The sequence below is a fragment of the Vipera ursinii genome (genome assembly GCF_947247035.1).
Source record: "Vipera ursinii genome assembly, chromosome: 2".
Lineage (NCBI taxonomy): Eukaryota > Metazoa > Chordata > Lepidosauria > Squamata > Viperidae > Vipera > Vipera ursinii.
In genome coordinates this window covers 101935075-101950681 of record NC_139513.1, presented here as the reverse complement: position 1 = coordinate 101950681, position 15607 = coordinate 101935075, and the positions used below count along the sequence as shown (strand labels likewise).

The following is a 15607-nucleotide window of genomic DNA, read 5'->3' as shown; positions in this document are numbered from 1 at the left end:
GTTCTCTGACAGCAACAGAGCATCATCTGCATACAAAAATATATGAATATTGATGTTCCTGACCAATCTACTTTCAATGTTATCAGAAACAATCTCATAACTTATTTTACTTTATGATATCAGCATAAAACCCATGCCACAAACTTCTATACTAAATCACATACATAAAACATTGTAACTAAAAAAAACAAAAAACAAATATGATCTCTTCATTAAATAACCAAGGTTTGTTACACATCCCTGTCCTATTCCTTTCAGTCTTAAACTGTTTGCTAAGCATATCTTTTATTTTCACATATGCTTTATTTCCATCATATACCACTCCTACTACATTCAACAACCAGCCTTCATATTTGTGCAAAACATTCTATAATTTAGCAAGCTCATTTTATTACACACTTTATTTTTTTCTTATATATTTAAAATTCATTTCTGTTTTCATAAGGTGAAGCAGCTTGTGATCTATTATTTGATTTGATTTGATTTTATTAAATTTATATGCCGCCCTTCTCCCTGAGGACTCCGGGTGGCTCACAACAATAAAAATTAAAAAACATAGAGTAAAAAAAATAAAAGAGAATTAAACAATAAATGCAAAATACAAGAGAATTTAACCAGTAAAAAGACTAATTAAAAAACGTAGTCAGTCCAGGCCCGCTTGTTGGAATAACCAGGTCTTCAGGTCACGGCGGAAGGACGGAAGGTCAGGGGCCATCTGCATTATTGATCAGAATAATGTAATTGACCATCTTAAAATATAGATGTCAAAAGGCACATATCAGCCCCCCCAAAAAAACCCCCAACAATCTTAGTTTTAATTAAGCAACCTTTTCTCAGTCTCCAAATTTGATTTTTAATTCAGGATAGCTGAATCTAACACAATAGTATAACTGCAGTAAGTCCGATGCAGGATCGCAATAACCTGAATCGTGTTCAGGCAAAGCAGATTGCTGCTGAATGATGGCAAGTTTGTGCATTTATTTTCTTCCAGTATTCCAGTATTTTATACTCCCATGATTACACATTCTGGATAGTTCACAAATATATATATATATATAAAAAAAACATTAACAGTGCAAGCATCAACACAACTCTGGAAAAACATCAAAGTTAGTCAAAATAGGAAGTAAATCATATATGTCAGTCACCGAAGACCTGTGAAGAAAGTTACATTTTAACCACTTTTTTAAAGACTGTTAGCTGTCCTGTATAAACCTGAAAGGAATCAGGATTAGATTAGATGATTATACTTTATTGTAAGGTTGCATTAACAGAATTTTTCAAGTCTGAAGGCACCTACTTCCTTCTGCCAGTTTTAACTGCTTGATCAATTAAGGCCAGTCCTTCCTAAGATTTCTTTACTTAAACGTTAAGTCATTGGGGGCTCCTGCTTCTCTTGTCTCATAATATTTCCTAGGCAGCATCTTTCCCTCATTCCCCAAGGGAACCAACACATTCCATTACATCAACTAGTTGGAACTAACTGAGTGAGTTACAGAGAACTATTGCTTGTGGAAACCTGCCTCTTCACTTCCCAAAATGAAGGAACCTGAAATATGCCTTGTCAAGCAAAAGGAACAATCTAGTCACAATCCCCTAAACTCCACTCAAGATGTTACCTAAGCTGGTAATGTTCAGAAACCAACCCACAAACTCAGAGAATGAGCCTTCACCCTTATCGTATTATCGAGCTACAGATATTCGCCACAATTGCAAATCTGGTCACAGTCAGTTTTGAGAAAATGGTTTAATAGTTTTCTTTGGTCTTCCTCCAGTAAGGCTTTATAATAGCATCTTATAGGTCAGAAGGATCTCAATCTGACTTGTGTTCGGGCTTGAATGGTTTGGTTCTTTATATCATGCCTAGAAGATTCATAATTTTAATTTTTTGTCATCATTTCCAATTTTTTGATATGTATTGTTTCCACACCTTATTTATTAGTTTGCATTGCTAATTTTTACTACTTTTGGTCTCTGACCACAAATTGACTAAAATAAATATACATTATAGATTACAAAGCTAATACTAATCCCCCTAGATGTAAAAGTGAAAAATTGCAGGTATAATTGTAACACATTTATACCTCCTGCTGTTTTCAGTTCAATAATTGGTTTTATTAAGTCTTTATTACATTTGCATGTTCTACATTGAGTGCTACGATCTTGTCTATCAACATTTGTTTCTTTTCATTAGTATATACTGTATGTAAAATTGTAAAAAAAAAAACCACAATCAATTATGTTTATGTTTTTCTTTTTGTTTTATTCTGATAAATCATGGGCAAGTTCCATACTTTTGAAGAATAGCTTTGCCTACAGGATATAAAATTACCAATGGACTTAAAATTTTCTGTCTCACTTTCTTTGCTTTCACATAAATGAAAATATAATATAGAATCCAATGATTTATATTTACAATAGTATAATCCAATCACTTAGATATGAACCAGCAGTGTGCTGCAGCTGCCAAAAAGCCAACACAGTGTTAGGCTGAATTAACAGACGGATAAAATCAAGATCACATGAAGTATTAGTACCACTTTACAATGCCTGGGTAAGACCACACTTGGAATACTGCATCCAGTTTTGGTCACCACAATGTAAAAAAGATGTTGAGACTCTAGAACAGACATGTCAAACACAAGACCCGGGGGGCCAGTTCCGGCCCGCAAAGTGGTTTCATGTGGCCCGCGAAGCCATCCTGGAAACAGTGAGGGAACGGCCCCCACTGCCTTGGCCCTGGCCCAGAGACCCTCCTTCTGCCAGAGACCCTCAGATCTGTCCCACTCCTGCCAAGGCCCCCATAGGCACCCTTGATGTGAATGATGTAGAGCTGGCCACGCCCACCCAGTAGGCCATACCCACTCTAGCCACGCCCACCCAGTAGGCCATGCCCACCCTGGCCATACCCACTCGGCCCCCTGAGGGCAACCACAATGCTGATGCAGCCCTCAGTGAAATTGAGTTTGACACCCCTGCTCTAGAAAGGATACAGAGAAGAGCAACAAAGATGATTAGGGGCCTGGAGGCGAAAACATATAAGGAACGATTGCTGGAATTGGGTATGTGTAGTTTAATGAAGAGAAGGGCGAGGGGTGACATGATAGTGTTCCAATATCTCAGGGGCTGCCACAAAGAAGAGGGAGTCAACCTATTCTCCAAAGCATCTGAAGGCAGGACAAGAAGCAACAGATGGAAACTAGTCAAGGAGAGAAGCAACCTAGAATTAAGGAGAAACTTCCTGACAGTTATAACAATTAACCAGTGGAACAACCTGCCTCCAAAAGTGGTGAATGCTCCAACATTGGTAGTTTTTAAGAAGAGACTGGAAAGCCATTTGTCTGAAATGGTATAGGGTTTCCTGCCTGAGCAGGGGGTTGGACTAGATGGCCTCCAAGCTCCCTTCCAACATTGTTGTTGTTGTTGTTGTTATTATTATTATTATCCAGAAGCAATGAAAACTCAGTAATCTACATTACAGAATAAATGTTTTACACACACACACACACACACACACACACAGAGAGAGAGAGAGAGAGAGAGAGAGAGAGAGAGAGAGAGAGAGAGAGAGAGAGGACATTAATTTAAAATTATGCCATTCATGCTGAGACAGCAGTGACAGAATGGGAGAAAAAATGATTGAGATATTTATGATTGTGGGAAGAAAATCCAGGATTCTAAATACACTAACAAACCATATTGATGGCTAGACTAGCCATGAATTTTACCAATTCCCTGTCTTAGGACAAACTTCAGAACAGCATTTTCTCTTCAGGCAAATCAGGCAGTCTTTTTGATTATTTGCTTCACATTATGGGATCAAGATATTTAATATGTTTATTTAATATTACCCAATCATAAGCTTTACAACTGAAAATTTCAATACTTTTAATTTGATATTTTTCATAACCCAAATGTTGATAAACCCCAAGAAATCAGTATCAGTGATAAAATGTTATTTATGCTTATTATGAACTGAGGAGGGAGAAATAAAATGATAAATTTAAATTCTCCATTGAACAGAAGCAGCCAATTACTTAGATTCAACATTCTTGCTGTTTAAAAATATTTTGACGGTGTTATTTTTCTATAGCATATAAGTGGCATTTCCATTTTCATACTGTTCATTACTTGTCTCCTGAAGATGTACTCAGAGAATGCTCAGAAAAAGGATGTTAGCTAGATAGCTTCTAAAAATTCATTTGTACTTTTAGTTTCATACAGCTTTCTAACTTGAAGCTTTCAAGCAAATGTGTATGTCTCTCTGTGTGTACATGTGCAAGTATGCCATATGTTGTTTATATCCACTAACAACTTCCTGACTATACCCTGAGACTTATTTTTTTAATAGAATCACTTCAGACTTGAATTATTGAGAAACGTCTGTAGCTGCCTATTTAAATGTATTATTTCACCGATCTTCAGATTAAAAACTTCTTGGATTATTTACCACTGAGATTTAGAAAGTTATTGAGACAAATATAACTGCAGGGTTTGGATACCCATTTCTCTGGGATGGTCTATAGATTAGTTTTCTGGGCAGTAGAATGAACTAGAAGACCTCCAAAGTCTTTGATGTCTTTATCATGTTTTCGGTATCTGAGCAATTAGTCAAAGTGAGGGAGAATTCTACTCTTTCTCTTCTGGTATAGAAATTATCAATCATTAACACTAAGCAGTCATCCACCGATTTGGTCAATGGAGGTTTGAAAGCCTAGAAAAGAATCTCTAAATATATAAAGAGAGAAGGGAAGGAAAACCATAATATTTTTAATCATGGATTGTTTTATTTTAAAGTTGATTGGACTTATTGTTACAATTGTGTACTTCTCACATTTTGTGACATATTCATTTATGAATTAACATTCTTCTCAGAAAAAAAATGTTTAACGTTAGGTAGATTGGGTCCATAAATTCTACATGATTTAGATCAGTATTGAATAAGGATTCTGTGCCAACATAAAAGCTTAGAGACAAGTTCTATAATGCTGTAATAGCTGTCACTACTACATCAGTAAGACATATATTCATCTACAGCACCAGATAGATAAAATCAACTTTTCCTTTGACAGTGATGGAAGGCAAATGTGAAAAATGAGCCATTCAGGTTTCTCTCTCTTTGGACATTATATTACTTTCTTGATTTGTTTTGTTTTTTCAAATTCCCTATTTTCTAAAGATTGTATGAATTGATTCAACTGAAAGATATATTTGGGGCTTTTGTAAATATTAGTTTGTATGAATGGAGAAAGGGAGAAAATAAAGATAGGACAAGTGAGATGGACTAATAACAAATGTGAAATAACAACTACTTTTGCCCAATGTTCAATAAAGATAGAAAGTCTACTTGTGTTAGAGTGAGCTAACTATAGATGGATAGTTCATTTTATTTAGTTCAATGCAAGAAGCTATATTTAATAATCTATACTAATAATAGCCATCTCAGGAAGCACTAAGGACTGCACCATTCAGTGCTGAGCTACATATATTCTTTTCTGTTGGAATAAGTTTAGTAAATATAGCTTGTATCCTATTAGGTATTTTGACTAGTATTAGTCAGTCTTTGATTCTTTTTAATCATCCCAAAGTTACCAGTTTTGTTTTACAACATTACACTATCCAGATTATTTAAACAAAAGCTGTACAGAAAAATTAGTCTGATTTTTTCCCCTACACATTCCAATTCATAATCATAATAGTAAAGTTGGAAGTGACCTTGGAGGTCATCTAGTCCAGCCCCCTGCTCAGGCAGGAAACCCTATACCATTTCAGACAAATGGCTATCTAGTCTCTTCTTAAAAACAACCAGTGTTCACAGCTTCTGGAGACAGGTTGTTCCACTGGTTAATTGTTCCAACTGTTAGGAAGTTTCTCCTTAGTTCTAGGTTGCTTCTCTCCTTGATTAGTTTCCATCTGTTGCTTCTTGTCCTGCCTTCGGGCACTTTGGAGAATAGCTTGACTCCCTGTTCTTTGTGGCAGCCCCTGAGATATTGGAACACTGCTATCATGTCACCCCTAGTCCTTCTCTTCATTAAACTACACATACCCAATTCCAGCAATCATTCCTTATATGTTTTAGCCTCCAGACCTCTAATCATCTTTGTTGTTGTTCTCTGTACTCTTTCCAGAGTCTTGACATCTTTTTTACATTGTGACCAAAACTGGATGCAGTATTCCAAGTGTGGCCTTACCAAGGCATTGTAAAGTGGTATTAATACTTCACATGATCTTGATTCTATCCCTCTGTTAATGCAGCCTAGCACTGTGTTGGCTTTTTTGGCAGCTGCAGCACACTGCTGGCTCATATTTAAGAGATTGTCCACTAGGACTCCAAGATCCCTCTCACAGTTACTACTGTTGAGCAAGGTACCCCCTATACTATACCTGTACTTTTGGTTTTTCTTGCCTAAATGTAGAACCTTACTTTTTTCACCATTGAATTTCATTTTGTTAGATAGCACCCAGTCAATTCAATCAATTCAGTGTGATTATTCTCATGGGAAAGGTATGGTGTTCTTGCATTTTTTTTAAAAGTACAAGTACTAAATGACAAAGGTTCAGGGCCTCTGCAGTGACAGTCATTAGTTTCAAAGATAGTGAATGTGAGTGCACAACTGAAGCCTCACCTCTTTTTATATACATGTAATATATGTAACAGAGTGAGCACCTGTTACTCATCCCAGCTTCTGCCAACCTAGCAGTTCGAAAGCACGTAAAAATACAAGTAGAAAAATAGGGACCACTATGGTGGGAAGGTAACAGTGTTCCGTGTGCCTTTGGCATCTAGTCATGCCGGCCACAGGATCATGGAGACGTCCTCGGACAAGCACTGGCTCTTCGGCTTTGAAATGGAGATGAGCACCGGCCCCTAGAGTTGGAAACGACTAGCACGCATGTGCGGGGGAACCTTTACCTTTTAATATATGTGACACATACTGAAGAAGGCTGGAACTTTGATTACCAAGTCACTCCCTCCACTTTCAAAGTAGTGACTTCTGGATGCTTCTGTAATATCTGTGTGAATATTTTGACTTTCATTGTTCAACTCTGTCTCCAATAGCCTCCTTGACTTTCCATGTGAGATTCCAAGAAATTGTAAGGCCATTTCTTCACTGAATCTTTTTGGATAGTGAAATGTGGACAGCCAGAGTGCCTTCAGAGTGAAAGAAAGATGTGCCCCAGAAAACAATAAATCTATAACCCTTTCTACCACTTAAACATCAAAGTAAACTCCAAATTATCACCAAGAGAAATTTGAAAGTAATTCCCAACTACATTGATAATAAAACAGAAAATGGAATAAGGGAAGAATCAATTTAAAGAACCGCGAGCTCAATTTTGGCACAAATAATTTATGCAGAGCTGATTTGTACCATTAATTTCATTCGGCTTTTGTATTTCAACTAAATGCATGTTTAGTACCATAGAAATAGTTAGTTGAAATTCTTTTACATTTTTAAAAAGCATGTTTTTTTTAAAAAAAGAAAAGTGTTATAAATTATTCTGCCTAGTAATGATTCACAAATGAGATCAAGATAAAGTTTTAAATAAATACCAGAATAAATAATACTATTTAAAGAAAGAAAGTATCTTAAAATAAACTGTAATTGATGAAATAGGTTAATATTAATTTACATGATTGATGAATATTAAATATACACTGTATTCATGCTTTGCAGAAGCAGAAGCAGAAAACTCTAGCTGTATCCATCAGCTCAAACCTACTCTTCCTAATTTTACTCCGTAGTGGTAATAACTCTTTCCAGACCAGATTGGAACGTTCTATCCAGTCAGAATCTACTATCATAATGCTGAATGGCACCTCATTCACTTGTATTTAAAATAAATTTTAACTTTTTAAAATAAATTTGGTAATAGTTATTAATGAGTTTAAAAACTTTATGAATTCCTGGCTTTTGCTTATGATAAAATCAACTGTTTTTAATGTTGGATTTTCAGCATAAATGCAAAATCACCTATTTCTCAGTACTTCTTAATAGTTCTTGACTACTTATTCCTAAATATTATTCATGACTTTTTGAAGTCTTGAAAACCTGCAGCGTATTCTCTGAGCCTTTAAAAGCAAGAACAAGCTTCATCAGACAAAGAAAACAAACAAACCAACCTCTCAACTGTTTATTGCTGGACCTGAGCACTTGAAAATGACAATCACTCATGGTTTTGATATCAGCTAATGCAGAGCCTTATAAGGCATCCCTAATGGTAGCATAACTTGCAGATATGAACTCTAAAGCTTCCTCCTTCCATTTTGTATTCAAGATGGACAGTAATTAATGTTTATATGTTACTTATCTGTAAGGGTGTAGGTCTATACATATGTTGGATAAAGTATGTTTAAATGTGTGTCATGTATGTGTACACTTTGGGAGCAAGCAACTAAATTTCATTTTTAATGTGTGCCATTGTGCACACATTAAAAATATCTATCATCTATCTATCTATCTATCTATCTATCTATCTATCTATCTATCTATCTATCTATCTATCTATCTATCTATCTATCTTCTATAGACATAATAAAAATAAAATGTTACATGTGAATCAATATAAAAAAGCTCTGTTGCTTTATTTCAATTAATTCAACAATTGCATCTTCTGATTTGAACTCTAATTCTGTTTAAGCATTTGAGAGACAGGGTTTGTCCAGAAGAGAAAAGGGAGGGGAAGGAAGAATAAATACAGGTAATCCCCCACTTACAAAGTCCCACTTAGCAACATAAATTTCACTTCAATTGTGGTCGTAAATTGAGGACTATCTCTATTTCTTTTGATTTTTTTTGTTCCCACCTACTTTTCTTCCTCTTTGTCCTTTTTTATGCTTTTGTTTCCCAAATCTACTTTATATTCCCTGCCTTGGCCATTTTAACTTTGAATACAGTAAGTTCTAGAAACTGACAGACCATGATTAGAACATTTTGGGATATACAGTATTTGTATCTTTTTTTAGTCAGTATATTGATATTCTGCACATACAAAAACCAAGCTATTATTTTATTTTTAGTTAAGCCTTTTCATTTCCAGTGATAAGAACTCAGCCATTAGGATTCTTCATTAAAGAGGGTGAATCAGCTAAACTAATATGTATTAGTGGTTAGAGCATTGAACAGACTCCTGAGGTTCCTGGATTCAAGGCTTAATCTGCACATGAAACCCAATGGATGACTCAAACAACCACTGTCTCTCAGCCCAGCCTACCCTACAAGGTTGTAATCAATTTAAAATGAGAGGTGATATCCTAATAAGCTGGTTTGGTCTCCATTTACAATCATTTAGTCACAAACTATTTAGCAACCTTTTTAAAAAAGAAAAAAAAACAAGAAAACAATGAAGCTAAAGTAAAAAAGTAAGGAAAAATTACAAAGAAACACAAAATAAAGAAGAAAAAGCATAAAAGGGAAACAAAATAAAAATGAAGAGGAGAACAATGAACAGTTAAGATTAAAAGAGATAACAAATTAAAAGTAAGTTGGAAATAATAAAAAAAGTAATGAAGAGGTTAAACAACAAGCCTTCAGTACAATGAATAAAATGCTTAAAACATGAATAGATGGATTGGGATGAAAATGAAAGTGACAAAATTTTGAAAATATTGTTTTAAAATTTTAATTGGAAATTACAGTGATGTGCCAAAGAGTAAAAAATAAATCAAATAATATTAATGTTAGCAATTAAGAAAAAAAATCATGAAAATAAAACAAAATAATAAACTCTACAACAAAACGGACCATGCATGTATGTATGTATGTGTATACACACACACACACGCACACACACACACACATACACACAAACTCTTGGTTTCCATGACGGTGTGTTTTATTTAATGTGTGTATGAACAATGCATCTGTGCTTAACATTTGGAGGAATAAATTAGCGTTTTCCTGTAAAAAGGAAAAAGTAACAAAAGTGAATGCAACAAAACAAAACAAAACACCCCTATATGGAGATTAGCTTGTTAAACGTCCCTGGAAATGAACTTGGCAAAATTCTCCTGGAGAAATGACTTATGACAATGACAGTAAATTGGAGACTGCTGTTAATCTACCTGATGTGCAGATCAGATGCACAGGCTAATTTTTACCTGTGGGCAACAGAAATCAGTATTTACATGTCCCCTTTATTTACTGATGATTACTTTGTCTTGGAAAGAAGTGGTATCCCAACTTAATTGTAATCACATCAAATGTTTGGCTGGGGGGGGTGACTCGAGAGAAATACTGCTGGGTATACTAAAAATATGTTCTTGACAATGAAATCTAATGAAGAGAGTGCTAAATTGTGTTTATTTTGTTTCATTCAGATTTTCATACTCAACTTTCTGAGACATTGAAAGACAGACAGACTGGCTGGCAGCAGCTGGCTGAAACAAAGAATTCTCTAATACGTAAGGTTTTTATCTTGTTTCACCTTGTATATCCTATAAGTAAATTCAGTCTTGCTAGTTGTACTATTCCATATGTGATTAGACTAGCTGAAATTATGTATTTGTGTTTGTACATGTTTATGTATATATTTCGTGTTTTAGTCAATGTTTGCTGTTAAAAACATTGGTTTTATCCAATGTAAATATCTAATATTAAAATGTGTCAGGAAATACTACTTGAAACTTATAGATGTTTTCCACAAATTCAAATGAAAGTGTGGAAGATGATTAGATTAATCAATAATGTTGTATTCTCTTTGAGCATTAGGACACAAAATATAATAACTTCATGAGTTCCAACATCTACACAATAATATTATGACCTCTTCCAATGCAGCACTATCTTCCTAGAACAGGGGTGTGAAACTCGCAACGTCACATGATGTGTCGCAACATATTGCAACTTTTTTTCCATTGCCAGCAATGGGGTGGGTGCGGTTTCGCCATGACACATCTGACCTGGGGGCCAGCAGTTTGATACCCCTGTCCGAGAATATTTGAGTAGGTTTTATAAACTCAGATCTATGTAGCTTTAAATGGAAGTGCAATAATTGCATCAGTCAACTTGCTTCCTTTGCCTATGTATTATAAGCTATTATTATATTGCAAGTGCAGTATTATGAATGTAGTAGATATGTTACTGTATTTAATAAGTGACAATATAAACTTAGGTAACTTTGGGCTTATACTTTTTACAACAATGGCTCTATAAATATTAGGAATATTTTTTTAAAAAAATATTGCTTCCATTTTGAGTCATGGTATTTGCTTTGATCTATTTTATTACTAGGGATGCGGTAGCTCAGTGGGTTAAGACACTGAGCTTGTCGATCAGAAGATTGGCAGTTTGGCGGGTCAAATCCCGAGTTCCGTGTAGCAGAGTGAGCACCTGTTACTCGTTCCAGCTTCTGCCAACCTAACAGTTAGAAAGCACGTAAAATGCAAGCAGAAAAATAGGGACCACCATGGTGGGAAGGTAACAGGGTTCCGTGCGCCTTTGGCATTTAGTCATGCCGGCCACATGACCACGGAGACGTCCTCGGAGAAATGCTGGCTCTTTGGCTTAGAAACGGAGATGAGCACCAGACCCTAGAGTTGGAAACGACTAGCACGCATGTGCGGGGGAACCTTTACCTTTACCTATTTTATTACTTACCTGGGATTCTGGTTCATCCATTTGTTCTTTTTTACAGAGAAGGTTAACAACAGCTATTATTGGTCTAGTTAACATATTATTCCAACCTTAATAGAAGATTATTTGCTATGAAAAAAGTAATGAAAGCAAGACTGTTTTCCAATTCTTTGGAAACACAAACATAAGCAAATTCTGACCATTCTTCTATGGATTTTATTTCATATTTTAGATTATTTTCCATAGCTGTAACCTGGTTAAATAAATTACATTTGAATCTACATCCAAAGATAAATCCATACAAAGATGTGGGAGGGGAGCGGTCTAAAGAAGTTTTGGGGGTCATGACAGACGTGCTCCAAAAGTTTTGGGGCGTCAAGATTGCTGATTAAATTTTTAAATTAGAATGTCAATGGAGTAAATTTATTATAGAGGAGAAAGAAAGTTTTTTTTTAATATTTAACACAATTTAAGATTGATGTTATTTGCTTGCTAGAAAAGTATATTAGGGTTATGGACTAAAAGTATGTGTTGAACTAAGAATGGGTATGCAAGCTCCTAATTAACAATAAGTTGTCTTAGAGACTGCTTAAACCTTTTTTTTACTCTTTTTATTTGAACTTAAGGATGATTTGGAACTGCGAGACATTTGGCGTTATACATGCAAGAACTATTTTTGATCATAGTTTAGTTTGGTCGGAGATTATTAAGGTTAACAGAGATAGGCGCTTTTGGCGCGTAACTGAGAATTTGTTTAGAAATTAGAGAAAGGTGGGAGAATGCAAATAGCAGGTGAAAGTTTTTTTTTTCTTTTCCTTTTTTTTGAAATTAATATGAATAAGGACTGGGATTAAGAAAATCTATTCTGAGTAAAGCTCTTTTTCTGTTTTCCTCTTTTTCTTTTTTACTTTATTTGTAATATTAATATTGTTTGTATTCATTTTATATGAGCTAGAGGGAGATAAAATTAATAGTTTATTGTTGATAACATAGGGGTGCTTACATTTGTTTTACGATTTTATACCCTGTATTTAGCTCTGGGAAGTCGGGGGGGGAGGAGGGAAGGGGGAGAGGGATAGGGAGGGTTAGATAGGGTGGAGGAGGGGGGGATTAAAGTCAAAATGTATTGTAAAACTTTTTAAATAAAAAAAAGATAAATCCTGAGCATATTCTGCTTTAATGACTGATGGGCATTATTTCTTCAGATATAAATTCTGTGAAGTAATGAAAAAGCTGAATATTGCTTGTAATGCTATTCATAAGATGATGCAGATGTAGGAATTGGCAATTATATCAGCTTTCCAGTACTAGTAATTCAGTGAAAGAATTATGACCAAATTATGTATTTTGGGTTGCCAGTAGACAGATGGTGATTGTTTTTGTAATCTGTCTGAGAATATAGCCTCATAATCACTGAAGCATTCTTCAAAAAATCATAAGGCACTGTTAAACACAAGCGCACACACAACATTTTTTTATATTGTGGCTATAGGCTTTGGTCTTAATTATATTTTTCAAGCATGCAAGGACTTACTCTGTTCCTATAAGGCAGTTGATGCAGTTGAAGATTTTGTAGATGGACAGGAAGTTAGTACACTGTTGCCTAAGAACCCCTGAAATTTTCCTGCGCTGTTTTTCAGGGAAGCAGAAACTGACTTTTTCTGCTATCAATAGCAGGAGAACTATAGTGTATTATTAGTCCTGATAATTAGAAGAAACTCAGAAGGAACATTTGTAGGGAATAAAGTCAAGATGGTGTCTATGATTATGTGATCTATGCTCTTCCTTTTTACCTACTTCAGTATGCAATGCATTGTAAAAAGAGAAATGGTTTCACATGATCACAACTATCTTCAGTTTTAAACCTACTCCTAAAGGTAAAAGGTAAAGGTTCCCCCACACATGCGTGCTAGTCGTTTCCAACTCTAGGGGCTGGTGCTCATCTCCGTTTCAAAGCTGAAGAGCCAGCGCTTGTCCGAGGACGTCTCTGTGGTCATTTGGCCAGCATGACTAGACACCAAAAGCGCACGGAACACTGTTACCTTCCCACCATAGTGGTCCCTATTTTTCTACTTGCATTTTTACGTGCTTTCTAACTGTTAGGTTGGCAGAAGCTGGGACGAGTAACAGGCACTCACTCTGTTACGTGGCACTCGGGATTCGACCCGCCAAACTGCCACCTTCTGATCGACAAGATTAGTGTCCTAACCCACTGAGCCACTGCGTCCCTAAACCTACTCCTGCTCCCACCCAATGGATGTCCCTGAAAATCAAGATCCAATTAAAATTGCCATTTTTACTTCTTTACATTGTCAATATGCCAAGGAGTATGGAAAATCTTCATTTTCCTTTATCAACAAAATATGCTGAATCTGGGATGGGTAGAGCTCAATAGTGCCTGCTACTGATGATTTTTGGTTTCTACATTTTGCAATTCCCTTAAGGAATATTCATCTTAAGGAATATTATCTCAACATTTTTTTTGTTCACCTTTATGCCCTTTATTTAAAATTTCTTCATGGCAACAAGAGACATAAGAGAGCTAATTTTTTTTCCAGTGCTTCTTACTGAGATGATCCCAGACAAATTTTAATCTATTTGGCAGTTGAATTATGCTATCAAATTGTCTGTCTGGTGATGTCATCATTAGAATAAGGACACTTTTCTATTATTTTCTATGCACTTAATTTAGTCATCTTTTAAAGCATCAGTTCATGGAAAATAATGTTGTCAAGTTTCCAATGTATGGACTTTTCAAGTGACTCTGAGGCATTGTTTACCTTAAAAGTCCTTTATTAGCCTAATTCACCGGCAAATGCTTGCTGGAAGGAAGCTGGAATCTGAAATCTCTGCCCCTTGCACATTATATTGAAACACAATTCTCCCCCTTTCTAATTTTGTCATTAATCATATTCTCCAATTAAATTAAAGAATCAGTTTCTCTTCCATTAGAAAACCCACCAAGGTCTTATCTTCTTTAGTTAGAGATGGCCTTGAAAGATGCAATCCTACTCGTCCCCCCCTCCCAACCTTAAACTAAATCTCTTAAAGCAATACACAAGTTTAACATATGAAATGGCTACTTCTTCATCTCTTGTCAAGCAATAACATTCGATGTTAGCAGCATATTGACTTTTTTTTAGCCTTGTACTTGTTTTAATGATGTAAATATAGTGAAGTGTTGACTGGGTTTTTTATTTGTTTGTTTAAAAGCCTTGGTAATAGAAAATAAAACATTCCTGTTGCATATTACACTAATGATTTTCATTTTCCTTTTTGAAATATCAGTTAAAGTAGCACTGAACTCTTTAAGAATAGACCTTTAGTTGGTATTTTACAGCATCTGAATTCCTGAAGACAGTGTGATAGTGGTTAAAATGTTAGAGCAGGACACTCTTAAACCTAATTAAACAGTTAGTACTAATTGAACAGAGTGTTAAGTTAATGGGAGTAATATGTTGTTGGAACTAGTAGCTCTAGTATAGGCATGTCAAACTTGCGATGTCATGTGATGTTACACAACGTATCACGACTTTTTCCCCATTGCCGGCAATGGAGTGGGCATGGTTTCATCGTGATGCATCCGACCCATGGGCCAGCAGTTTGACATGGCTGCTCTAGTAGATGGAACAAAAATCCATTATTCAAATTCTTTTCAGCAATAATCTCACTTAAACAAGCTACTCTCTACACTAACTTGGTAGTGCTATAATGAAAAGATGTATATATGTCAAATGCAAAGAGTTTTTCCTACATGTGAAAATCTATCTTAAACAGATTTACTAAGAGAACAAAACAAAAATATGGGAACTCCCCCCCAGCCGCCTCAATATTTCTTGTTCCAGACCTATAACTTATTTCTGTCTATTGCTTTTTGTATTGAGAACTTAAGAAGCTCATCTTTCTTTTGATGTCTAGCAGGTGGAGAAATATCAGTCTCAAATTAGCAGAAAGGCTTTTACTCACCCCAAGTTACATGGCAAGTTATATAAACTGAATAAATAAATAGATGAGTTCCATGAATTCTGTTA

General features: G+C 35.4%; 1 protein-coding gene across 5 annotated transcripts in view; it reads left to right on the top strand.

Annotated features, from left to right (window-relative positions):
* The window catches only part of TENM2 (teneurin transmembrane protein 2), a gene marked incomplete at its 5' end in the record, with an annotated part of 931826 nt that overhangs the window by 318091 nt on the left and 598128 nt on the right, over positions 1–15607 (top strand). The window contains one exon of one of the 5 annotated variants that reach the window (XM_083351306.1): positions 10322–10405. The exons of the other annotated variants lie outside the window; for them this stretch is intronic. Within the exon in view, the coding sequence (XP_083207432.1) occupies positions 10322–10405 (84 nt within the window). The remainder of the gene's footprint in view (positions 1–10321; positions 10406–15607) is intronic. 5 annotated transcript variants of the gene reach the window in all.